The 26017-nt window shown below is 39.9% G+C and overlaps 1 protein-coding gene across 5 annotated transcripts in view; it reads right to left on the bottom strand.

Annotated features, from left to right (window-relative positions):
• Positions 1-2176: 2176 nt before the first annotated feature.
• The window catches only part of adgrd1 (adhesion G protein-coupled receptor D1), a 111470-nt gene continuing 87629 nt past the window's right edge, over positions 2177-26017 (bottom strand). For all 5 annotated transcript variants that reach the window (XM_060931272.1, XM_060931273.1, XM_060931271.1 and 2 more), the window contains 7 exons: positions 23516-23582; positions 22831-22897; positions 18173-18264; positions 12727-12853; positions 12461-12502; positions 9588-9680; positions 2177-4191 (listed from right to left, as the gene is read on the bottom strand). In XM_060931272.1, coding sequence (XP_060787255.1) covers positions 4096-4191; positions 9588-9680; positions 12461-12502; positions 12727-12853; positions 18173-18264; positions 22831-22897; positions 23516-23582 — 584 coding nt within the window. In that variant the 3' untranslated portion in view covers positions 2177-4095. The remainder of the gene's footprint in view (positions 4192-9587; positions 9681-12460; positions 12503-12726; positions 12854-18172; positions 18265-22830; positions 22898-23515; positions 23583-26017) is intronic.

Raw genomic sequence — 26017 nt, forward strand, 5'->3', positions numbered from 1 at the left:
TAAACTTCGTATCTTCAATCCGACGTCTTATTTTCTTTTTATTATATAGACACGTTCACAAACAAAACGTACCCAAACTTATCAAAACAGTTCATCGATTTCCTCATGAGTGACATATAGGAAAATATATGTTACTCCATGTCCTGGATGTAGTTTGTATGAAAAATATGAGTTGTATATTTCCCAGTAAAACACTCATATCTATATAATAAATCATTATACGTGGAGGCGTCGTGGCTCAGGTGGATAAGGCGCCATACCATAAATCTGGGGACCCAGGTTCGATTCCAGCCTGAGGTCATTTCCCGATCCCTCCCCGTCTCTCTCTCCTGCTCATTTCCTGTCTCTACACTGTCCTATCCAATAAAGGTAAAAAAAAATCTTAATAAAAATAAATCGTTATACGTGACCGTATGTTGTGGATGTGATGCTACGATAGATCTTGATAGACAGTCCTGATTGGATACAGTTCAGCAGATTGTTATGGGATTATGGTTCCATTTTTCTATCTGACCCCCTGACCGTGAAATATTATAAAAAAAAATTAATAAAACATCAAATGAAAAGCCACCCCTTACATCACAGCCTGATTAAATAAAGAGATAAACCTCACTGCTTTGGACTCGGTAAACCTCAAAATTTGATTAACCTAATTTCACAGTCTGTAAGGGAGCCAGAGAAATCGTATAAACAGCGTCCCCCGCCCAAAAAGGAATGATGAAAGACAGCTGTGAGGCAGGACCGACTCTTCCGCTCTGACATCAGCGGCTGCACCTCTGGGAGGGCAGGTGTCAGTCTCACAGCCTCCCTGCCAAAGTCAATAAACACAGCGTTCTTCCCGAACACAAATACTTTCCCCTTCTTCTAATCTGTTTTTAGATTTATATTTGTAAGCATGAATCGTATCTGTCAATCATCTGGAAGAAGAGAGGAAAAACCGGAATGAACGCGGCACATAAAAGTATCTTTGAGAGGAGGACTTATCCCACATCAGGGTGCTCTTTGCAAAATCGAAACCCTGGTGGTTAGACGATCAGTTCCTGCTTGTCTTCGTCATTCATTCAGGAGACACTTCAATCTGATCCAAGCATAAATCTGAGCTGTTTAGTGTTAACAGCCTTCGGTACTCTGTGTCCTTAAAGAAACATTTGCTTCGACTGGATAACATCTGTGATTATTTTACTCATATTAAGTTTCTATGTTGATCCAGCGCTGGTTATGCGTCCAGGTCTCTCCTGATGGTTGTCTTCTGGATCTCGGAATTTGATACTGTAAATTTGTGCTGCTGTAATCATAAAGACTGTCTTGTTGCTCATCCTAGGGGTCTCATTCTCAATCTGCTCATACTGAGCCTCCTTTCAAGACGCATGCTCTTCTACAGCTGGACATTGCATTGATTTATAATCTGACTATCCGGTGTCACAAGGAAGAAAACAGATCCTGTTTGACTCCTCTCAAGGCTTCTTCCTCACGTTGTCTCACGCGGCTTCACGGGAAGCCATGGCCTAATGGTTAGAGAAGCAGCTTTGGGACCAAAAGGTCACAGGTTCAGTTCCCTGAACCTGCAGGAATGGCTGAAGTGCCCTTGAGCAAGGCATTTAACCCCCAATTGCTGGTCTAGATAAAAGTATCTGCTAAATGTCTCTACTGCTGTGCCATTTTCGGAATGGTGCAAGGAGGTCAGGATGAAGTGAATCTTTTCCAGAAACGGACAAAGAGCTGAGAGGATGATGCTCAGAAGGGATTGACAGAGAAATGAGATCACAAGATGTTACGATTATACCATTTAACACAACCGTGCAAAGTCACAGGACTCTATAACGGCGAGCCACCTTAAGCGCGTAATAAAAATTAGAGAAATATTACATTGCAGTTGTCTCAACTGTCCTCCTACTGCTACTTTAAACCCGATACACTTTTGTGACATGAAAGAATTGAGGTTTTCATTTGACTCACCCTCACACTCTATAATTGATACAAGTGCTCCATATACAATATCTTCGTGAGATCAGTTTAATCCTCAGACTGGCATGAATTCTGTGACGTGAAAGAGATGAGAAATAGCGTGTATACAGTCTTTCATGCTGTACAGTCAACCTCTAAGTCCTTGCATGTTATCGTATTTTGCTCCATAAAATTCCGTTCACTCACGCAACAGAAAAAGATCCCATCACAGTAACAGTATATGCAGTTTTATTTTTACATCGGCATAAATAGAGTCAAGTCTCACCTTCGTTGTCATGACGTACGCCGCGTGAACCCGAAAGGGACACCACTTTTCATTTCTAATGACATCCACACTGGCAGCAAGGAACAGAACACTTCACAGAATACAGAGTCTCACATTATTATTCATAAGAAAAAATATAAATTGCAAAAAACACAATGTTCAGCTTAACATCGCCTTGCACAGCTCATCATCAGCATTGGTGTCTCTTTTTGGTTCAAGAGTCCAAAAATTCAACAATTTCCTCAAAACTCATCTTAAAAAAAAACCCTTCAAACATATTTTCCGTTACAGACAGAATCTGATGTGTGTGTGTCCATGCACAGACCCTGCCACATAATAATCACAGTCGACTATAACCGAGAAGTAACGCAGTTACTTTGGGATTCACTAATAATAAGGCTGGACAAAATAATGGAAACGAATGACAGTCCCTGTTAAAAAAAAAAAAAACCTGGAAAGAAAGCAGAGTGATCGCTATCAGTGTCATTCCAGTTTTGGCAGTTGTTGGACAGAAGGAATGAGAACGCATAAACCGTTTAAAGGGTCGAGAAAAAAACAAACACGTTACACTGAGCACTTCATCTGAAGAAACAGGGCTTACATATGTATATTAAAAGCTAGAATGTGTTAGACAGGAAATGATGACCAAATAAAATAAAGAAAGGCAAGATGTCAAAAAGATATCCTTTGGTGTACACAAGGTGACCTCAAGGTGTACATCACAATTACATTATTATTATTATTATTATTATACCTTAAATATTTATGGAACAAGACAACAACTACAGTATGACAGTTTATAGGAAAACGAGAAACCCTGACCTCCATTTTAACAGTTACGGTAATATACAAGATACACTTGGCACAGTGCAGTCAGAAACGTCCGGCATGTTGGTTCGGTTCTGTTCTGCTAATTACAATGGGCCAAATTCAGAGCGAGCCCGTGTCGACAAAACGTCAACCTGTTCTGCTATGCCAAGAGTTATTATATTGGTCACAAAGTTGAACACCTCAGAGCTTAGACAAAGAAGTTAAAGAGTGTAAAATTTCCTTCACTCTGTCATGTCAAAATGACTTTTGGGGTGATGAAGACATTGGAAACCATCGTGTCGACATGAAACAGTAGATATTTGTGAAAGACAATAATTTACAGTTTACGCAGTGCGTCTATAGGAAGAGAACAACATACTGTACATACAGCACGATATCTCTGAGGAAATACGACACCGTCAAGGACAACACAGCAAAGCAATGTATTTGGTTCCGCTTCTGGGAATGTCTTTTGCTGCAGTCGTGAAACCTCGCCAGCTAAACGCTCACGTGCCTTTGAAATGGAAAGCACTACCTGGCTCACATGTAACCCAGACCTTATTTTCATTCCATCTAATCAGACTAGGACTGAGAGCTGTAATAGCAGGTCTCTGTATATCGGCACACAATGGAAAAAAAAAAAAAAAACCTCCTCGTCCCGAGCGAGACGCATCTCGTGTCACAGTTTAGTGTCAAGTCACAGACAGCAGTGGAATCCAGCAGCAGCGACTGGAGTTATGAGCAGGACGCTTTGTAGTTGAACACTGGACAGAGAATAGTTATCCAACACGAGTCTTGTGTTTTCATCTGTGACTTTTTTATGGCTCTGAGCTCTTGTTTGTCTTCATAAAGTGAGTGGTGTCAGTGAGAAAGAGTGACGTCAGGAAAAGTCTACAACTAACCAGAGTCTTTTCTTCACCCGGTTGCGTGAGAACGTCATAAAACCTCTGAGTCGTCGTGAAAAGGAACGGTAGCGACATCGGCCTGAGGAGAAGTACGACTTTCGTTGTCCGTTTGTGGATCTTTTGTGTTCAGTAGCCATTGTTTGTTGACTCTTAGAGCGCTGACAGGTCAATACGATTAGCTGAGTTGGTGCTTTTGTCCCACGTGTTCATCCTTGTCGGGCTCACGCCTCCTCTGTTACCGTTCATCTGTCAGAGAGAAAACCACAGTCACAATCAACACATCAGTCTGCTTCACCTCATACGCTTTATTGGCTCAGCCTTTGGCGCCTGTCTGTGTGCGCATGTTTAACCGAGTTTAAGAATGCAATTGGCGTGCCAGCCTCAGGTGGCGATTCCATAGTTGCAGTGTGGTGCCACTGCATACTGACTATATACAGTTAGGTCCATAAATATTTGGACAGAGACAACATTTTTCTAATTTTGGTTCTGTACATTACCACAATGAATTGTGAACAAAACAATTCAGATGCAGTTGAAGTTCAGACTTTCAGCTTTAATTCAGTGAGTTGAACAAAATGATTGCATAAAAATGTGAGGAACTAAAGCATTTTTTCAAACACAATCCCTTCATTTCAGGGGCTCAAAAGTAATTGGACAAATTAAATAACTGTAAATAAAATGTTCATTTCTAATACTTGGTTGAAAACCCTTTGTTGGCAATGACTGCCTGAAGTCTTGAACTCATGGACATCACCAGACGCTGTGTTTCCTCCTTTTTAATGCTCTGCCAGGCCTTTACTGCAGCGGTTTTCAGTTGCTGTTTGTTTGTGGGCCTTTCTGTCTGAAGTTTAGTCTTTAACAAGTGAAATGCATGCTCAGTTGGGTTGAGATCAGGTGACTGACTTGGCCATTCAAGAATATTCCACTTCTTTGCTTTAATAAACTCCTGGGTTGCTTTGGCTTTATGTTTTGGGTCATTGTCCATCTGTATTATGAAACGCCGACCAATCAGTTTGGCTGCATTTGGCTGGATTTGAGCACACAGTATGTCTCTGAATACCTCAGAATTCATCCGGCTGCTTCTGTCCTGTGTCACATCATCAATAAACACTAGTGACCCAGTGCCACTGGCAGCCATGCATGCCCAAGCCATCACACTGCCTCCGCCGTGTTTTACAGATGATGTGGTATGCTTTGGATCATGAGCTGTACCACGCCTTCGCCATACTTTTTTCTTTCCATCATTCTGGTAGAGGTTGATCTTGGTTTCATCTGTCCAAAGAATGTTCTTCCAGAACTGTGCTGGCTTTTTTAGATGTTTTTTAGCAAAGTCCAATCTAGCCTTTTTATTCTTGAGGCTTATGAGTGGCTTGCACCGTGCAGTGATCCCTCTGTATTTACTGTCATGCAGTCTTCTCTTTATGGTAGATTTGGATATTGATACGCCTACTTCCTGGAGAGTGTTGTTCACTTGGTTGGCTGTTGTGAAGGGGTTTCTCTTCACCATGGAAATTATTCTGCGATCATCCACCACTGTTGTCTTCTGTGGGCGTCCAGGTCTTTTTGCATTGATGAGTTCACCAGTGCTTTCTTTCTTTCTTTCTTTCTTTCTTTCTTTCTTTCTCAGGATGTACCAAACTGTAGATTTTGCCACTCCTAATATTGTAGCAATTTCTCGGATGGGTTTTTTCTGTTTTCGCAGCTTAAGGATGGCTTGTTTCACCTGCATGGAGAGCTCCTTTGACCGCATGTTTTCTTCACAGCAAAATTTTCCAAATGCAAGCACCACACCTCAAATCAACTCCAGGCCTTTTATCTGCTTAATTGAGAATGACATAACGAAGGAATTGCCCACACCTGCCCATGAAATAGCCTTTGAGTCAACTGTCCAATTACTTTTGATCCCTTTAAAAACAGGGTGGTACATGTTAAGGAGCTGAAACTCCTAAACCCTTCATCCAGTTTTAATGTGGATACCCTCAAATGAAAGCTGAAAGTCTGGACTTTATGTCCATGTCCATTATATAACTATAACTTGAATATGTTTCAGTAAACAGGTAAAAAAACAAAATTTGTGTCAGTGTCCAAATATATATGGACCTAACTGTAAGTGCCATGTTACATAACCTTAGCTCATGATGTAACGCTCCATGGCAGCGTGGTTAAACAGCACTGTCCAGAAAAGGAGCAGATTTTGCAACGTCGGTTCGAATCCTGGCGTTACTGTATTTCTGAGCGGGCTATTTTTTTCTATCTTTTTTTTTCTCTAATCAGACAAAGGCTGAGCTCAGACCTGCACAGGTCTCTAGTCATGTAAGAAATAAAACATTTGTGGACGTGCTCTTATAGGAAAGTAATACATGACAATGGTAATGTGATTATTACTTCCCAAAGTGTTTTATTCTTCTCATAATACAACAATTTAACCATTATATTATATTTACATTTAAACAGTTATTCCACAAAATCGAGTCATGCATGAGCTGATAGCTGATGAGGCAATATAAGCCGTGTACGACGAGATTGAGTGGGAATAACCGTTTTATTCTATCCACATTCACTGGATTTTGAGAAACAGAGCATTTTTATTTTTAATTTTTGCAAATTCAATCAATAAAAACTTCATACAAAACATCCGACAAAATAATTTCCACTTAGAATGTAAACAAACTGGCGAAATGACAGGAGCAATTTGTGAAAAATGCTACAATAATAATAATAATAATAATAATAATAATAATTCTTGAAAAAAATGTTCTTATGATCAAATACTTTCATTCCATATTTTGTTGCTTTTTTTGTATTTTTGGGGGTTTTGATTTCGAGTAGAGTTTTTATTTCGTCCTTGGTTGGTTCCGCAAAATGCTCCGCCGTTTTGTTTTTCTCTACTCACCGTATATGAGCTGATAGCCTAGTAGTAGAGTAGCCAATCAGAGCGCGCGACTGCTCATATCCAGTGAATGCAGATAGAATAATTAATGCTATGCAATGTCCAGGACACCAGTTTGTTCCTTTTATCACTTATACCCAGCTGTTCCTTCATCAGTTTCTCTTTCTTTCACTCTTGTAATTAATAAGAATAAAAAATAAAAAAAAACCCGCAGCTTGTCATGTTACCAAAACTCATCTGCCCTGAAGATGTTCTCCTGAATGAAAACTGCCTGACTGCCAGTGTGCTGACAGGAGAACGTTTTTATTTACAATTTGTACTTTGTCCCAACTTTTTTGGAATCGGGGTTGTAACAACAAGTGCATGAATATGTAACAAACCTGAAATATAACATACAGCCAGCACTATAAAATGATTAGTCTACTGCATCTAACAATTACGGAAGCCGTGAGAGGCCCTTCATATAATCTTTTTTATTCACCTTGTTATCCCGAGATAATGACATCATTAATTCAGGATCTCGAGAAAACAACACAACTAATTTGAGATCTCGAGAAAACAAAACAATTATTTCATGATCTCAGCTGGATCACTGTATCTCTGTCGGTAGAGACGAAGCCGGGCCAGTCTTCTGCGGAGGTGCCGCGGACTAATTTTGAAATTATCCCTTATTAAAAGACTAAATGCAATCTCTCCCTGTGTCAACCCCTGATCAAAATATTGCCTTATTAGGTGATCGATTATTCCAGACATTTTAATGACCAAAGTTGCGTCTATACAGAATGAGAAATAGCCCCAAAGTCAGCATATCACAAGTCTCTTGGTGCACCTGAATGAACCATTTCTCAGCTGTTTTCTCGAGATCATGAAATAATTGTTTTGTTTTCTCGAGATCACGGAATAATTTTGTTTTCTCGAGATCTCGGAATAACGGTTTTGTTTTCTCGAGATCTCGAATTAGTTGTTGTGTTTTCTCAAGATCCTGAATTAATTATGTCGTTATCTCGGGATAACAAGGTGAATTAAAAAAAAGGATTATATGAAGGGCCTCTCGCGGCTTCCGTAAACAATACATCTAATACAACCAGGGCTTCGAACCAGAATTTTTTTCCTATTGGTTCGTTCCGAACAGAAACGGAATTTTAACATTTCCGGTTTTGGGTTCCACCATTAAATAGATGTTCCCGAACCGGTTAGAACAAAAAAATTTCGTTCCCGGAACGGTTAATTACGTTCCCTGTCAGCTGCTTAACAAATGGCTATAAAATTATGTCTCTGTCTCATCCAGCTTAAGCCAAATGTAGGCTAATTCTATTACAACCTTCATTAAATAAGACAAGAAATAATTCAAAACAATTATTATTTCAAATGTTGGCGATCTGGATTCTCAGTATGTCTTCCCATCTACACAAACAGAAAAAGTGCCAAAAATGAAAGATAATTCGTTTAGTGTGTTACCAAAGGCTAGTCAGGCCCTATAGAGGGCTACCGCATGACGTCACCGCGCCGCGAGATTTTGTTAGGCGCCATATTGGAAGACCAAGTACACATCTATGCAAGTACATACATACATAAAACAAACTACACCTGAAATGTAGCCAGGGCCGGTTCTGCCCTAATCTGGACCCGGGTGCAACATCGCGCAACCCCCCCCCCCAAAAAAAAAAAAAAACACCAGTCTAAATCAGGACAACCATCACATAACTATAACTATAAACATTTTATATCAACTATTTTAACTAAATGGGCTATAATCAATAAGCCTGCAGGCAGCCACGGCGGGCTGCCTCAGAAAAGTAACCATTCAATGACACAACTGAAAGCCTGCAGCCACGGCGGGCTGCCTCAGAAAAGTAACCATTTGTCCTACCTTAAAACTCGTTTTGCATTTTCTGCCTCCTTTTTTGTATTTTCGACCCTGCGTTTATTTTCTTTCCTTTTCTGAAAACCCGATTTGTGTCCAGACATTTTGTTCTGCTACCAACGAACTAACTCGTCAGGTCTCGTCTCTCGAGCCCGCGATGATTCCCGTGGGAAGGGCAACAACTGATACATTTTTACAAACAGCCAATAGGGAGGTTGCATCGTTCAGGCTCTTCTTTGCTCAGACACTCAGTAATGCACTTACTCACTTATCATCACGTGGAGACATGATAGTAGTCCACCTTCCCGCTCTCTCCATTCAATCAGCGAACGTCACACAGGAAGTGAACCCCAGCGGGTCATAGAAACTTGCGCAGGAGAAGAATGACTTTTTTATTTGTAGGCTACGGAAACTTTGAGGAACGAAATAAAAACTGGTATTAACCGGTCACCATTATTTTTAATAAGCGTTTCTGTTCCGGAACATAAAAAATAATAAAGTTTCTGGTTTCGTTTCTGTTCCATGTGAAATAGAAAAAGTTCCCGGTTTTCGTTTTCGTTCCTTGAACCGGTTCAAAGCCCTGAATACAACACCTTAATATAATGATAGACATGTTAGAATAAGAAATGCTAGAATAGGAAATGTAAAAAACTAACGCAGATGTTCGACGATTAATTTTATCGCACAAGTTTCACATCTGACTAAATTTGATATTTAAAAATACGCAGATCATATTTTTTCTATGTTGCTCTTGAATATCGAAATGCACAGTAATTTAAAATGTAATCAACTCCCTGAACAGATTTAGTCATGAAAGATATTTCATAAAAGGTAAAATGGCAGATAAAGGGTTTATTTATAAACGGCTATTTAAAGAGTTGTACTCACAATGTCTGAATTGAAAGGCTTAACGTTGATGTTGCGGATTGAGCTGCTGGTCAGAGACCACACTTTGGTCTTGTGCTTGAAAGCAGCCCTGACCTGAGGAAAGGAAATAAAGTATGATTAATGATCAACATTTACAACATCCGTGTTGCTTAAAAATGAGAAATACAATAAGTGTACGAGTAATGCTGTATCATCGTTTCAGAAGTTTCTAACTGATTTTGTTTAATGCTTAAAAGTTTCTGAAGTAGTAATCGGAAGACTGACATCAAATCCCAGGACTGCCTGAGAAAATGGAGCTATTTTTCTGTCGAAAGAAATCATTAGCAAGTGCCATCATGAGATCCTAATTAGATGAGCTACAATTACAACTGCATAATTAGATTCAACTGCAATCAAGAGTAGTATAATTCGCGTATTTATAATGGTACAATGCCATCATGGTTTGCATATCGACATCTCTTACAGCTCATTTACTGTACAGATCATCAGTTAGGCCCACTTTACACGGGGACGGTCTGAAACAAAAACGCAAAAGTCCGTTTTCGTTCTCACTTTTTTCTGCGTCTGCACGACCGTTTTCAAGGAGGAAATCTGCGTCTATACGGTGACGCATAAATGTGTGGAATTCAATTGGATGTGCATGCCAGGCGGCTTAGTGGTGCTGTGAAAGACCTCCGCTATGTCTGCACGCATGCGCAACGTCTTCCGTCTTGTCTGATCTGCACATCTGTGCCACGAAAACTTTGACTACTCTGCCTATGGCTACTCGTGAGGTTGCCAGAGCAGCTTGAAGGTCCGTTGGATCGATGTAATCAGACATGCTGTAGCCGTTCTATATGAGTGGGTGGAGCACAGAGGACGGCAGGACAGAGATCAGGTTTACAAATAGGCTTTATTGCCACACTTTTCAGTCTAACAATATTTTTAAACCAACAGACACACACGCAACTGGCGTCTAGCTTGGGGATGAGCTTCTCTGCTCTCCCTCTTTAAATAGGGCGCGGTCACTGGGAAGACACACAAACACAGGTTAATTGACATCAGGTGTAGTGATTCTGCCACTTACCTTCCCTGACTCCACCCTCCTGTCACAGACCGGTGCTTGACCACGCCCCCGTTGCCACACATGCTCTTACTATGACGTAAACGCGTACCCGACGTGAGCAGATCCGAGCAGAGTTTCGCGTATTGGGTAGTTTAGACGGATATGCAACGGGGGCTGTTTTTAACTTATCCACTCTGGAAGGCGTTTTCAATTTTTTCCGTTTTTCAGCCTCGAAAACGCCGTCCCCGTGTAGACGAAAGGCACTTCCGATAAAATATTTAGTCGTTTTTACCATCGTTGAATGTTTTTAGACTGGTTCAAAAGCTCAAAGAAGTTTGAAAATTACAGAACTGAAATGTCCAAGGAAGAATTAAATAAGTGTCTAAAGCCATTTTATACTTTGGCACGACAGCAAGACGGCACTTTCTCCAAAAAAAACAACACTAAAGTCAATTCGTGCAGCCATCGATGGGTTTCTAAGAAGTCCTAATTACCTAAGCGGAAATTATGTTGGACGTTTTGTATAAAGTTTTTATTTATCGAGTTTGCAAAAAATAAAAATAGCCCAGATCCTCAAAATCCAGTGAATGTGGATAGAATAAAACAGTTATTCCACTCAATTTCATCATACATGGCTGGCTGATAGACGACTCGGTGCAACGCGCCTCGTCGGCTATCAGCTCATGCACGACTCGATTTTGTAGAATAACTGTTTCTTAATGTCATGGATGTGATATCATCTCATGAACAGAGAGTTTTGAGAGCCTCTGATTTTTAAAAGTACAACCCCGATAAGCAGACAGCGCCCTCGTGTAAACGGGCCCTTAGAGTGCCAAAACAAATTTTTAAACTCTCACTGCATTTTTAAACATTTCGTTATGAGAAGGTTTCTATGTCTAAATTATAGCTACACAAGTTAAGCACCAGACTTACATTTCACTCGAGGATACGCATGAAATCCGGGTTTAAAAAAAATGACAAATTTAAAAAATATTGGCTGGCTTTTTTTCGTGGTATATCAGGTATATTCCATTCAGCTAGCATGATATTGAACGAGTCAAAGACGAGATGCTCAATGGAATATATTTACACATATACTGTACATTCCTTTCGGGTGTTCAACGCGTCTTTCTCTTTCAAAATTCTCTTAAAGTCGTCCGTATTTAACAAAGCAAACCTGTTTGTTTATAAATTATCCCAGACGCTCACTCACGAGCGTCTCTGACGTGTGACTTCATGTTGTCTTGACAACTGTGCAATATCGTAAACCATATTCAACTCTGATTCTCCATTGGGGAGAGTGATGTACAGTAATACACGTAGGATAAGCGATATGCTAACAATATTGCATGCTATCAAACCAAATGAATGAATAGAACATACTGTATGGTTTTTATTCTATCGACAAAGTGTCCTGTATGGATCATAATTATGAATTTGTGACAAAACTGTTACATCATTGCACATATAATTACTTTTGATAGTAAGTTTACTGCATAAAAAGGCTTTTGACACTATTGGACTCTTTTAAAGCATTTGAATAAATTAATAAATATAAATATCTTTCTATAAATCTATGAGAGAGATAAGTACAACTTAAAATCAATGCGTTATTCCTTTTTATGAGACGTTTACGGTGCTGAGCTAAATTAATAAATCATTTAATTATTTTTGCAGCAAAAGCTTCACCACCGGGTGTCACTATGACACTCTACACTAAATACAACATATTAAATGTTGTCCACACCACACCTACGCTTCATCTATTCCCAAATCATCAGTGCAGCTATGACCTGACTTACAGCTGCGCAAACAGTTCAAGTCTCACCTCTGAGTTTAGCAGACAGTGGAAGAGGAAGATGAAGAAGCCCTGCGAGAACGCAAAAACAAAAGAGATGAGAAGATAAATAAGAGGATAATTGTATGCTAAACATTCCTGCGGTCATTTCCATCCAAATGATTCTGAAACTATTTTGATAAGCTGCGAAAAACACATTACTGAGTGTGATCACTGTAATAATTCAGCAGGACACATAAATATCATGCGGCTCTTTTTTGGTCATTAGTGTAATGGTGTGAAAAGTGCAAAGAGACCTGCAGAGAGTTGAAAGCTGCAAACATGTACTGGAAGAGGAGGGATTGGTCGTTCACAGCCAAAACGCCAAAGATCCACGAGATGCCCAGGATAGGCAAGAGGACTGCTACTGCTTTAGCAGTGAGTCTACGCGCACGCACACACACACACACACACACACACAGTGAGAGAAGTTAAATCTACATCCTTGTTCATGTAATTCTTGAAAAGCGATTCTAGCATTATAGACGTGACACATTTAAACACATACTGACGGAGTTCACAGCTAAGATGCTAATTTCCACATTAACCATATATAAAAGAGTTAATATTATTCTATCCACATTCACTGGATATGAGCAATCGCGTGCTCCGATTGGTGACTCTCCTGCTAGGATATCAGCTCATATACTGTGAGTAGAGAAAAACAAAATGGCGGCGCGTGTTGCTGAACCAACCGGGGACGAAATAAAAACTCTACCTGAAAACAAAACCCCAAAAAATACAAAGAAGCAACAAAATATGGAATGAAAGTATGATAGTAAGAACGCATCTTTGTTTATTTTATTTTTCAAGAACTATTATTATTATTATTATTATTACAGCATTTTTCACAAATTGCTCCTGTCATTTCGCCGGTTTGCTTACATTCTTCATCTTTAAGCATTAAAATTTGTCGAATGTTTTTAGACTGGTTCAAAAGCTCAAAGAAGTTTGAAAATTACAGAACTGAAATGTCCAAGGAAGAATTAAATAAGTGTCTAAAGCCATTTTATACTTTGGCACGACAGCAAGACGGCACTTTCTCCAAAAAAAACAACACTAAAGTCAATTCGTGCAGCCATCGATGGGTTTCTAAGAAGTCCTAATTACCTAAGCGGAAATTATGTTGGACGTTTTGTATAAAGTTTTTATTTATCGAGTTTGCAAAAAATAAAAATAGCCCAGATCCTCAAAATCCAGTGAATGTGGATAGAATAAAACAGTTATTCCACTCAATTTCATCATACATGGCTGGCTGATAGACGACTCGGTGCTACGCGCCTCGTCGGCTATCAGCTCATGCACGACTCGATTTTGTAGAATAACTGTTTCTTAATGTCATGGATGTGATATCTCATGAACAGAGAGTTTTGAGAGCCTCTGATTTTTAAAAGTACAACCCCGATTCCAAAAAAGTTGGGACAAAGTACAAATTGTAAATAAAAACGGAATGCAATAATTTACAAATCTCAAAAACCGATACTGTATTCACAATAGAACATAGACAACATATCAGATGTCGAAAGTGAGACATTTTGAAATTTCATGCCAAATATTGGCTCATTTGAAATTTCATGACAGCAACACATCTCAAAAAAGTTGGGACAGGGGCAATAAGAGGCTGGAAAAGTTAAAGGTACAAAAAAGGAACAGCTGGAGGACCAAATTGCAACTCATTAGGTCAATTGGCAATAGGTCATTAACATGACTGGGTATAAAAAGAGCATCTTGGAGTGGCAACGGCTCTCAGAAGTAAAGATGGGAAGAGGATCACCAATCCCCCTAATTCTGCGCCGACAAATAGTGGAGCAATATCAGAAAGGAGTTCGACAGTGTAAAATTGCAAAGAGTTTGAACATATCATCATCTGCAGTGCATAATATCATCAAAAGATTCAGAGAATCTGGAAGAATCTCTGTGCGTAAGGGTCAAGGCCGGAAAACCATACTGGGTGCCCGTGATCTTCGGGCCCTTAGACGGCACTGCATCACATACAGGCATGCTTCTGTATTGGAAATCACAAAATGGGCTCAGTAATATTTCCAGAGAACATTATCTGTGAACACAATTCACCGTGCCATCCGCCGTTGCCAGCTAAAACTCTATAGTTCAAAGAAGAAGCCGTATCTAAACATGATCCAGAAGCGCAGACGTCTTCTCTGGGCCAAGGCTCATTTAAAATGGACTATGGCAAAGTGGAAAACTGTTCTGTGGTCAGACGAATCAAAATTTGAAGTTCTTTATGGAAATCAGGGACGCCGTGTCATTCGGGCTAAAGAGGAGAAGGACGACCCGAGTTGTTATCAGTGCTCAGTTCAAAAGCCTGCATCTCTGATGGTATGGGGTTGCATTAGTGCGTGTGGCATGGGCAGCTTACACATCTGGAAAGACACCATCAATGCTGAAAGGTATATCCAGGTTCTAGAGCAACATATGCTCCCATCCAGATGACGTCTCTTTCAGGGAAGACCTTGCATTTTCCAACATGACAATGCCAAACCACATACTGCATCAATTACAGCCTCATGGCTGCGTAGAAGAAGGGTCCGGGTACTGAACTGGCCAGCCTGCAGTCCAGATCTTTCACCCATAGAAAACGTTTGGCGCATCATAAAACGGAAGATACGACAAAAAAGACCTAAGACAGTTGAACAACTAGAATCCTACATTAGACAAGAATGGGTTAACATTCCTATCCCTAAACTTGAGCAACTTGTCTCCTCAGTCCCCAGACGTTTACAGACTGTTGTAAAGAGAAAAGCGGATGTCTCACAGTGGGAAACATGGCCTTGTCCCAACTTTTTTGAGACGTGTTGTCATGAAATTTAAAATCACCTAATTTTTCTCTTTAAATGATACATTTTCTCAGTTTAAACATTTGATATGTCATCTATGTTCTATTCTGAATAAAATATGGAATTTTGAAACTTCCACATCATTGCATTCCGTTTTTATTTACAATTTGTACTTTGTCCCAACTTTTTCGGAATCGGGGTTGTATAACTAATCAAACTAACTTCTGGTTTGGGAAATATTAGTTGTTTCAATGTATAAAAAACTGACAGTATAAAATGCCAGCATGAGGCCATGATTTACTCAAGGCTTACACGTGCATGAAATAACGTGTAAACCTGACAAAACCTGCGAAAAAACACTCATGATTAAAAAGTTTGTTATGGTGTACCTTATAAACAGAACAACTGTCAAAAGGAATTTTATACAAATCTGAACAAATTAAAAATTAATATATTGTTTCATCTCTTTACTTTACATGTAACACGATTCACACAATCATTTACACTTCTGTGAATCACCTGGCCAATTTATACACCTGCATGCATATGAGCACATGTTATGTTTTGCCATTTCGTAAATATGATTGCTGTATGTTTGATGTCCTTCAACTAGGCATATCAGGTGAAAATTTACATTCAATTCAAATTGCTTGAATCACTGAATTCAGAATTGAATGCAGAAAATACTTTTTACAGAATTAAAATATGTTTATCTGTTCTTGAGATATTAAAAATCAAAAGATTAAAAAAAACGGCTGAATTTTTTAGAAAACTGCCGTAATATTATGTATGAGGGTCACATGGTCCAAAATGGGCCTCATTAATGAATGAGATGAAATGTTTTTTTCTTCATAACTTTTACATTTTTCAAGATATTTACATGGAAATTGGCAGCACACAGATTGGAGTATACCGAATACAAAGTTTGAAAAATGAGTCAAATATACTATGCAAATTAGTATTTAATTCGTATTAATTATGCTAATCAGGGCTGGCACAGTGGTGTAGTTGTTAGCACTGTCGCCTCGCAGCAAGAAGGTCTTGGGTTTGAGCCCAGCAGCCGACGAGGGCCTTGTTGCATGTTCTGTCTGTGGGTGTGAATGTGAGTGTGAATGGTTGTTTGTCTCTATGTGTTAGCCCTGCGGCTTGTCCAGGGTGTACCCCGTCTCTCATCCATAGTCAGCTGGGATAGTCTCCAGCTTGCCTGCGACCCTGCACAGGATAAGCGGCTACAGATAATGGATGGATGTGCTAATTAGGTAAAAATGTTAAATCGGTATATTCAATAAAAAAAAGTAACAGAAGATTATTTCTAATACCCTCCTTGTGCTCTGTAGGCCTTTGCATTTCTCAAACGTAGGGCCTATTATGCCGCTTTTCCACTACCAATGCGGCTGAGTTGGGGTGAGCCGTGCGGTGCTGAGTTGGGCTGAGTCGAGCTGAGTGGGGCTGTTGGAGTTGCATTTCGACTACAACCGCGCTGAACCGTGCTGGCTGGAAGTGGGTGGACACATTGGGTGGAGTTAGCGAAAGTGGGTGGACGTCACGTGATGTCGTTAGGCGGCGCAAACAGTGACATCAGTGACCTTTTAAGCGGTAGTCTCACGACCCGAATAGTAAACAATAAACATGGAGGACATGGAGTCGTTAGTGTTGCTGGTCTTGGTGCTGTGGCTTGTTGTCACCGACAACGCCAACAGATACTGGCAAGAGCGTATAGATGAGGCGAGGCGCATAAGGCTTCAGAAATTCTCGTAATTCTTCTTCTTCCAGGTTTACGGTGTTTACAGATCCCAGCGTGCTCGCGGGGCGTGTGAGGACACTCCTCCTCACCAATCAGTGCACAGGGGAGTGTCTCCTCACGCTCCTAGCCCCACTCGGCTCGGTTTGGCTTGCTTCAGCCCTACTCCAAAACCGTGCGAGTTTTGGGTGCCGAGTAGGGCTGAAGCGAGCTGAGTCGTGCTGCTCTAAGGTAGTCGAAATGCGAGCCGTGTCGGGCTGAAGTGAGCTGAAAAAGGGTAGTGGAAAAGGGCCATTAGTGTTTATATTAAAGAATATAAATGACAATATTCACAGCTTTCAAGGCGAACCTCGAAAAAACGGTCTGATCCACATCCAATAAACAATTCCAATTAACAGAATTGAAATTGACACTCGCATTTCTGACTTCCGTTTTTATAAAATCTCATTCCGACCACTAAGATCTCAATATTTTTCATCAAAACAACTCGTTATATTCTAAAATAGCTATTTATTTACAAGAATCAGTTTGATTTGAAAAAATAAGTAGGTAAAGCTATGAAAACTGACTTCAGAGTCTCCAGTGAATCATAACATCAAAACTAGCTGATGGAAAATTTTGCTGAATCCTTCATCAGAAACAGTGCAAGCGAGAGAACATCCCTGTAAAAGTTATCTGATTGATATTCACGACTAATCCAGTCAGAAACTGATCAGAAGCAAGAGAGAGAGAGAGAGAGAGAGATTGAGAGCCTGACTGCTTTCCCGTGACTCAAAAAGCACCGGCAGTTTCCCGACATCACGTGAGCAGAGAGTGAACTCTGTTGGACCAACTTCAACCTGCCGTTACTCCGAAAGTACTGAACAGATCTTACTGAGATAAATTTCTTTGGAAAGCAGAGATAAGCTTTTTAATGATAGTATTCATGATAGAAAATATTCAAGAGTTAAGCAGTGACTGACAGCTGGGATAGGCTCCAGCTTGCCTGCGACCCTGTAGAACAGGATAAAGCGGTTAGAGATAATGAGATGAGATGAGCAGTGACTGATTTGGAAACTTAGATGAGTGTCTGCATGCACAATTTTCACAGCACGGCCAGCGAGAGTACTTGAACCATCACAGAGAGCAAAATATTTTCTCTAGTGTCTGAAGACAATGGACACTCACTTGACCGAGTTAGCATCTCCTTGCACTTTGTAGTTCTCTGCACTGATTCTGGAGATGATCCTCGTCACAGCAATGAGGATACCAATGTTCACCTGAAACATAGATCAGTTTCATTTTATAATGATTTCAAGCTTGGAACTAAAAAAAAAAAATCTTGCATTTGACTGATAGTTGCTACAGAGCCAATTAATGCATTAATGACTGTCGGTGGCTATGGTGTGTTAATAGCCGAGCTCCAGCGGAGCGCCATACCTAAGAAAAAATGGTAAACCCATCGAGTCAATTTTTTGTGGTTTGTCCATGTACATGTACCACCAGTCATACACACCACCTAGTGGCCAGTGTTAGTAATTACCAGACATACACACCGCCTAGTGGCCAGTGTTAGTGATTACCAGTCATAGACACCGCCTAGTGGCCAGTGTTAGTGATTACCAGTCATACACACCGCCTAGTGGCCAGTGTTAGTGATTACCAGTCATACACACCGCCTAGTGGCCAGTGTTAGTAATTACCAGTCATAGACACCGCCTAGTGGCCAGTGTTCGTGATTACCAGTCATACACACCGCCTAGTGGCCAGTGTTAGTAATTACCAGTCATACACACCGCCTAGTGGCCAGTGTTAGTGATTACCAGTCATACACACCGCCTAGTGGCCAGTGTTAGTAATTACCGGTCAAATACACCGCCTAGTGGCCAGTGTTAGTAATTACCGGTCAAATACACCGCCTAGTGGCCAGTGTTAGTGATTACCAGTCAAACACACCGCCTAGTGGCCAGTGTTAGTAATTACCAGTCAAATACACCGCCTAGTGGCCAGTGTTAGTAATTACCGGTCAAATACACCGCCTAGTGGCCAGTGTTAGTGATTACCAGTCATACACACCGCCTAGTGGCCAGTGTTAGTAATTACCAGTCAAATACACCGCCTAGTGGCCAGTGTTCGTGATTACCAGTCATACACACCGCCTAGTGGCCAGTGTTAGTGATTACCAGTCAAACACACCGCCTAGTGGCCAGTGTTAGTAATTACCGGTCAAATACACCGCCTAGTGGCCAGTGTTAGTGATTACCAGTCATAGACACCGCCTAGTGGCCAGTGTTAGTAATTACCAGTCATACACACCGCCTAGTGGCCAGTGTTAGTAATTACCGGTCAAATACACCGCCTAGTGGCCAGTGTTAGTGATTACCAGTCAAACACACCGCCTAGTGGCCAGTGTTAGTAATTACCAGTCAAATACACCGCCTAGTGGCCAGTGTTCGTGATTACCAGTCATACACACCGCCTAGTGGCCAGTGTTAGTGATTACCAGTCATACACACCGCCTAGTGGCCAGTGTTAGTGATTACCAGTCATACACACCGCCTAGTGGCCAGTGTTAGTAATTACCAGTCATACACACCGCCTAGTGGCCAGTGTTAGTAATTACCAGTCAAATACACCGCCTAGTGGCCAGTGTTAGTGATTACCAGTCAAACACACCGCCTAGTGGCCAGTGTTAGTAATTACCAGTAAAATACACCGCCTAGTGGCCAGTGTTCGTGATTACCGGTCAAATACACCGCCTAGTGGCCAGTGTTAGTGATTACCGGTCAAACACACCGCCTAGTGGCCAGTGTTAGTAATTACCAGTCAAATACACCGCCTAGTGGCCAGTGTTCGTGATTACCAGTCATACACACCGCCCAGTGGCCAGTGTTAGTGATTACCAGTCATACACACCGCCTAGTGGCCAGTGTTAGTGATTACCAGTCATAGACACCGCCTAGTGGCCAGTGTTCGTGATTACCAGTCATACACACCGCCTAGTGGCCAGTGTTAGTAATTACCAGTCATACACACCGCCTAGTGGCCAGTGTTAGTGATTACCAGTCATACACACCGCCTAGTGGCCAGTGTTAGTGATTACCAGTCATACACACCGCCTAGTGGCCAGTGTTAGTGATTACCGGTCAAACACACCGCCTAGTGGCCAGTGTTAGTGATTACCGGTCAAACACACCGCCTAGTGGCCAGTGTTAGTAATTACCAGTCATAGACACCGCCTAGTGGCCAGTGTTCGTGATTACCAGTCATACACACCGCCTAGTGGCCAGTGTTAGTGATTACCAGTCATACACACCGCCTAGTGGCCAGTGTTAGTGATTACCAGTCATACACACCGCCTAGTGGCCAGTGTTAGTAATTACCAGTCAAATACACCGCCTAGTGGCCAGTGTTAGTGATTACCGGTCAAACACACCGCCTAGTGGCCAGTGTTAGTAATTACCAGTAAAATACACCGCCTAGTGGCCAGTGTTCGTGATTACCAGTCATACACACCGCCTAGTGGCCAGTGTTAGTAATTACCAGTCATACACACCGCCTAGTGGCCAGTGTTATATAGGGAGTAGGGAGTAGTGAACGAGTGAGCGATTTTGGACACAGGGTTGGTCACTTTGATTTCCGCTGTACGTTTTACTTCCGTCCTACGATGTCTCGCACAGGTCTCAACGAATCTCGTTTATGGCCATTGCTTTGACATACGGACTGATATATTACAGAGCATATTTCAAACACTCATAACTTGCTATAGCAGCGACAAAATAGCTCTTAAAAATGCATTCCTACATTTAATAAAATGAGATAAATAGAATTTTGATGATAAAAAAATTGCCTTCAGTTCTCCTTGAAATTTAACAACTGTACAAACCGCTAAAATGTCATTCATTAAGAATTTAAAAATTGTAATTGTTGGTAAACCGCGGTGGTATAAGTGGAACGAAGCACTCAAGATCGAGCTCTTATTTAACAATTATTAGCTGAAAGCGTCATGCAAATGTGATAATGGTGCACGCAGACTTGTGTCACTTATCTACGCCGACTCACATAAAATACTTTGTTTTGAAATCGATAAAATAAATCACAGTTCCACCTTGCCTTTGAATAGTTTTCGACCAAACTTCGTAACACCTTTAGTGCTTTTAGGAACGGTGTTTTCTTTCATCGTTTGTAATTCTTCCTCACTTACGGTGACGAAGCGATTGGAAGACATTTTGCTGAGTCGCTCGAGGTGATTATTGAGAAATAGTCTGAATTTCTCGACCAATCAGCGTGCGTGATTTCCTATAAATCACCTCCATATTTATACTAATAATCAAGCAATCGGCTTGTGCTTAATGACGCATCACACCCCGTCAGCGTGTTATTCTTTATTTATGGAAGGAATCTGCATCCCGTGTCAGTCCATTGTAACAGTCAGTATGTTTTCGGTCATGTTTTTTTTTGTCTTTGAGTAAGTGAGTGCGAGAAAGACCTACAGCTGCTAGTAAGTGATAACAGAACTAACTTGATGTTCCACAACATTACAAATGCAACTATAAAAGGTTAAAAAGCACAATGTATTGTTTATAAATATAAAATGGTAATCCTTGGTGACTTATAAGCAGGGCTTTGAACCAGAATTTTTTTCCTATTGGTTCGTTCCGAACAGAAACGGAATTTTAACGTTTCCGGTTTTGGGTTCCACCATTAAATAGACGTTCCCGAACCGGTTAGAACAAAAAAATTTCGTTCCCGGAACGGTTAATTACGTTCCCTGTCAGCTGTTTAACAAATGGCTATAAAATTATGTCTCTGTCTCATCCAGCTTAAGCCAAATGTAGGCTAATTCTATTACAACCTTCATTAAATAAGACAAGAAATAATTCAAAACAATTATTATTTCAAATGTTGGTGATTTGGATTCTCAGTATGTCTTCCCATCTACACAAACAGAAAAAGTGCCAAAAATGAAAGGAAATTTGTTTAGTGTGTTACCAAAGGCTAGTCAGGCCCTATGCATTGATAGGCTAACAGAGGTTAACGTCATTTAATGTTCACGAGCCTCTCATTAACGTGGACAAATATATTGATATCGTGTTTGAAATTGACGTTTTTGAATAACGATAGACTGCAATATTTACCTCTTATTTAAGATGTGGAGACGTGATAGTAGTCCACCCTCCCGCTCTCTACATTCAGTCAGCGAACGTCACACAGGAAGTGAACCCCAGCGGGTCATAGAAACTTGCGCAGGAGAAGAATGGCTTTTTTTATTTGTAGGCTACGGAAACTTTGAGGAACGAAATAAAAGCCGGTATTAACCGGTTACCATTATTTTTAATAAGCGTTTCTGTTCCGGAACATAAAAAATAATAAAGATTCTGGTTTCGTTTCTGTTCCATGTGAAATAGAAAAAGTTCCCGGTTTTCGTTTTCGTTCCTTGAACCGGTTCAAAGCCCTGATTATAAGAGAAATATAATGCTTTACGATGGAGAATGTTGTAGGGTGATAACAGTAACTATGTGTCGTGTATCACATCATCCCACCGTGGACTATTTTCCTATAACAGCATGCCCCATTGTGTTTTACTCCTTACTTATTGTAAATACGTAAATATGTAAAGCACTTATACAACGCACGTGATCACACAGTGTATAAAGGGCTGAGTGGCTGAGCATATCACACTAGGTATTTCTGTCACTTGTTCAGTTGGCACTAGAACTTTTTTGCCCAGAAGTTCAGCACTTTGTGTACCTGACTTTTGCACTCGTTGTACATTGTTCTGGATAAGAGCGTCTGCTAAATGCCATGTAATGAGCGTATGAATATAAGACTGAACTCATACTTACCATAATGACAAACAGAGCGGGAGCCACGAACGCCCATATAGCATTGTTCTTCAGAGACAGCCAGCAGCTAGAGGGCAAGAGCAGGGACAGAGGGAAAAAAACAACAAACAACAAAACACTCAAATCTAAACACTTTTACATACATTTGCAACTGATACAACTAACTCTGCTCTATGGAAACATGTTCTATTTATTGTTCCCTGTATATGATATCATATTATGTATTAGCAATACATGACACAATTTACTATTTCTACCCAACACATGACTCTGTATCGAGCTAATACTTGTTTGGCTGAGATGAAAAGCACTCTTAAGCTGTTAAGCCGTGTGCCTTAGATATTAGATACTTTCCATCTCCAACAGAGCCACACAAATGCAAGCCATAGTTATACGGTTGAAATAAATGTAAATGATGATTTACACTTCTAAAACACTACATCTATTTGTCACTGCTTTTCAGTAAACACACACACATGTATTGAGAGGAATAATAGTTAATTACGATAAATCATATCTAAACTGTTCTACAGCTATTTATTTTCCCTTTTCAAACTATACACTAATAAACAGAGCTTCACTCACAAAAGCACAAACATGTAAATGTGCTGAGAGGAATAGTAGTTGCGTGATTACAATAAACTCTTCCACATTTATCTGACTCCACACTTCCAGGGTTACTCACTTTTCGTCTTGTCCGTAACTGCCCAGCGACGACGTTATGGACACGACGCATATGACCACTGGGGACCCTGAGGACAAACAACAAGAGCGAATTTCATCTTTTACATTCCAACTGTGTAAAATGTCAGCTTTAAACAAACCAGAGCAGGGAAGCGTAATAGGAGGTTTCAGTGCTAGTGAGACTAGACAGACCATTTTCGACATCGTTATTTTTCTTGAGGGAAACGGGCGTAATCGGGGCCTTGTCCTGTACGTTTCTTTGACTTTCTAAATACGTGAACGGTGACAAGTTGGCGGACGGATGGAGCCGTCGCTCGTACAGCTTGAGTGACGGTGAATCAAAGAGACGGAAATTAAAAGCGAAGGATGAAATACATTCCCAAGGCTAAAAATACCATGCTGAAACTGCTAAAGAACGATCGGGGACTTTTACGATCATGTCCTAATAACTATAATAGGAACTGCTGGAACAGCGCCGGCTCGGTCTCTGCTGCAGCAAATAAAAGAGCTGCAAATGTTTGCCAGACGACATTTAGAGAAAGGGAGCCTCCATTCTGAGGGAATGACTAAAGGTCTAAGTAGGAACATTTTACTGACTCATTCTATCGTGTGTAACCATGGAAACCAATAAATACTTACAGCTATTTCATAATTTATAATGGGTTTACTTACAGTACGAACAGCATAGCTCGGTTTGACTTTCACAGCTATTGTGAACACATGCAAGCAATTAATGATTTTTTTTGACAAATCAAAGGAATCCTTTTAAGTACAAGACTGAATTTGTGTGTGAGAGTGAGAAAGAGAGCAAGAGGTGAAAGAATAAGAGAGATCAAGAAAGAGCACATGTGCATTAAAACATCTGTACATCTGAGAACATCTTAATGATTAACAGTGACAGCAGCATTAGAAAAACATTCCTTTCAGTTTAGTGCTCTTTAGCGTAGTGGCATCTCAGACAGGCCATAATGAGGTATGACCTCCCACTCAAGCACTCTCTCTCTCTCACACACACACACACACACACACACACACACACACACACACACACACACACACAGTGTGGGAGATGCTTCATGTCACTTTACTTCTTATAGTATATACATCACTTTTATGCTAAACGTACTCTCCTAACATAAAACTGCGTAAAAAAAAAAAAAAACCCTGACATGAGTGCTGTGACGGAAGTTAATAAATGAAGATGATTTTTTTTAAACAATGGTGTTTATTTAATTCATCACATTTCTATATACCATGCATTTATTCAACTTCTTACTGGTTCTGTCATGATACTTTTCATCTTATCTACTTGATAATCATTGTGCATGATGTTTGTGTCTGTTGATTATTCGTTTGCGCTTTTTTTTTCCTCAAGAAAAATGCTAAAATTCCTCACACGTATGATTTTGTGGTGTTTACCTTTCCTGCGTTGTACTTATTCAGCGCCTTCAAAACTTTTAAAAAGTCAAAACTGTTTGTATTCAGGACGTGATATCGCCTATCAATTCAGATTCGTCTGATAAATGAAAATTTCAGACAAAATAACGACTCTGCAAATTTAAAAAGTGTTGACAAAGGAAAAAAACCTCAAAACCATAATATCCTTCATGGAAGTGAATTAATTCAAAGTAAATTCAATCTGTATTTTAATTTTACAACTTGTTTGTTGTTTATTTATTATTCTATTTTTATAACTTTCATCACATTTCTATATACCATGCATTTAATCAACTTCTATTTAACCTCATGACACTTTTCATCTTATCTACCTGATAACCATTGTGCATGATGTTTGTGTTTGCTGATTATGTGTTTGCTTTTCCAGAAAAATGCTCAAATTCCTCACACATTTCACATATCACTTATTTTTGAACATGATTTTTACCTCACAAATGGCTCAGAGTTGTAGTGTTTACATTTCCTGAGTTGTTTTATTTTTATTTATTTATATTAAGCTTCCACCTCAGACACAAGAAATAAACATGTAATAAAAAAATAAATAAATAAATTTTAAAAAATGGTGAGGGTCACACAACAGAGCTAGGCTCCAATAACAGTGTGCCCTATAATAATAATAACAATAATAATTTTTTAAAATGCATATACATATAAATAGAACTAAATAAGAAATATAAACACATCATCACATCACAAAAAAACATATAAATAGAACTAAATAATAATAATCTTTACTTAATTGATATTCACACTGCAAAAAATGATATCTTTTTAAGAGAAAATATCTTTAACATGGGTGAATTTATCTAATAGTTCTTATTAGAAGATTATTTGGACTCAAATATAAGATTATGTAGCTTACTTTTAGATGCTTTTCCTCATTTCAAGCTTGACATTTTCTTATTCGATTGGCAGATAATTTTGCTAATTTTAAGCATTTAATTCTAGAAAGAAGTGAAATTATCTGGCTTACTTTTTGATGCTTTTACTCATTTCAAGCTTTAAATTGTCTTATTCTATTGGCAGATAATTTCACTTCTTTCTA

This window comes from Neoarius graeffei, chromosome 10, assembly GCF_027579695.1.
Source record: "Neoarius graeffei isolate fNeoGra1 chromosome 10, fNeoGra1.pri, whole genome shotgun sequence".
Lineage (NCBI taxonomy): Eukaryota > Metazoa > Chordata > Actinopteri > Siluriformes > Ariidae > Neoarius > Neoarius graeffei.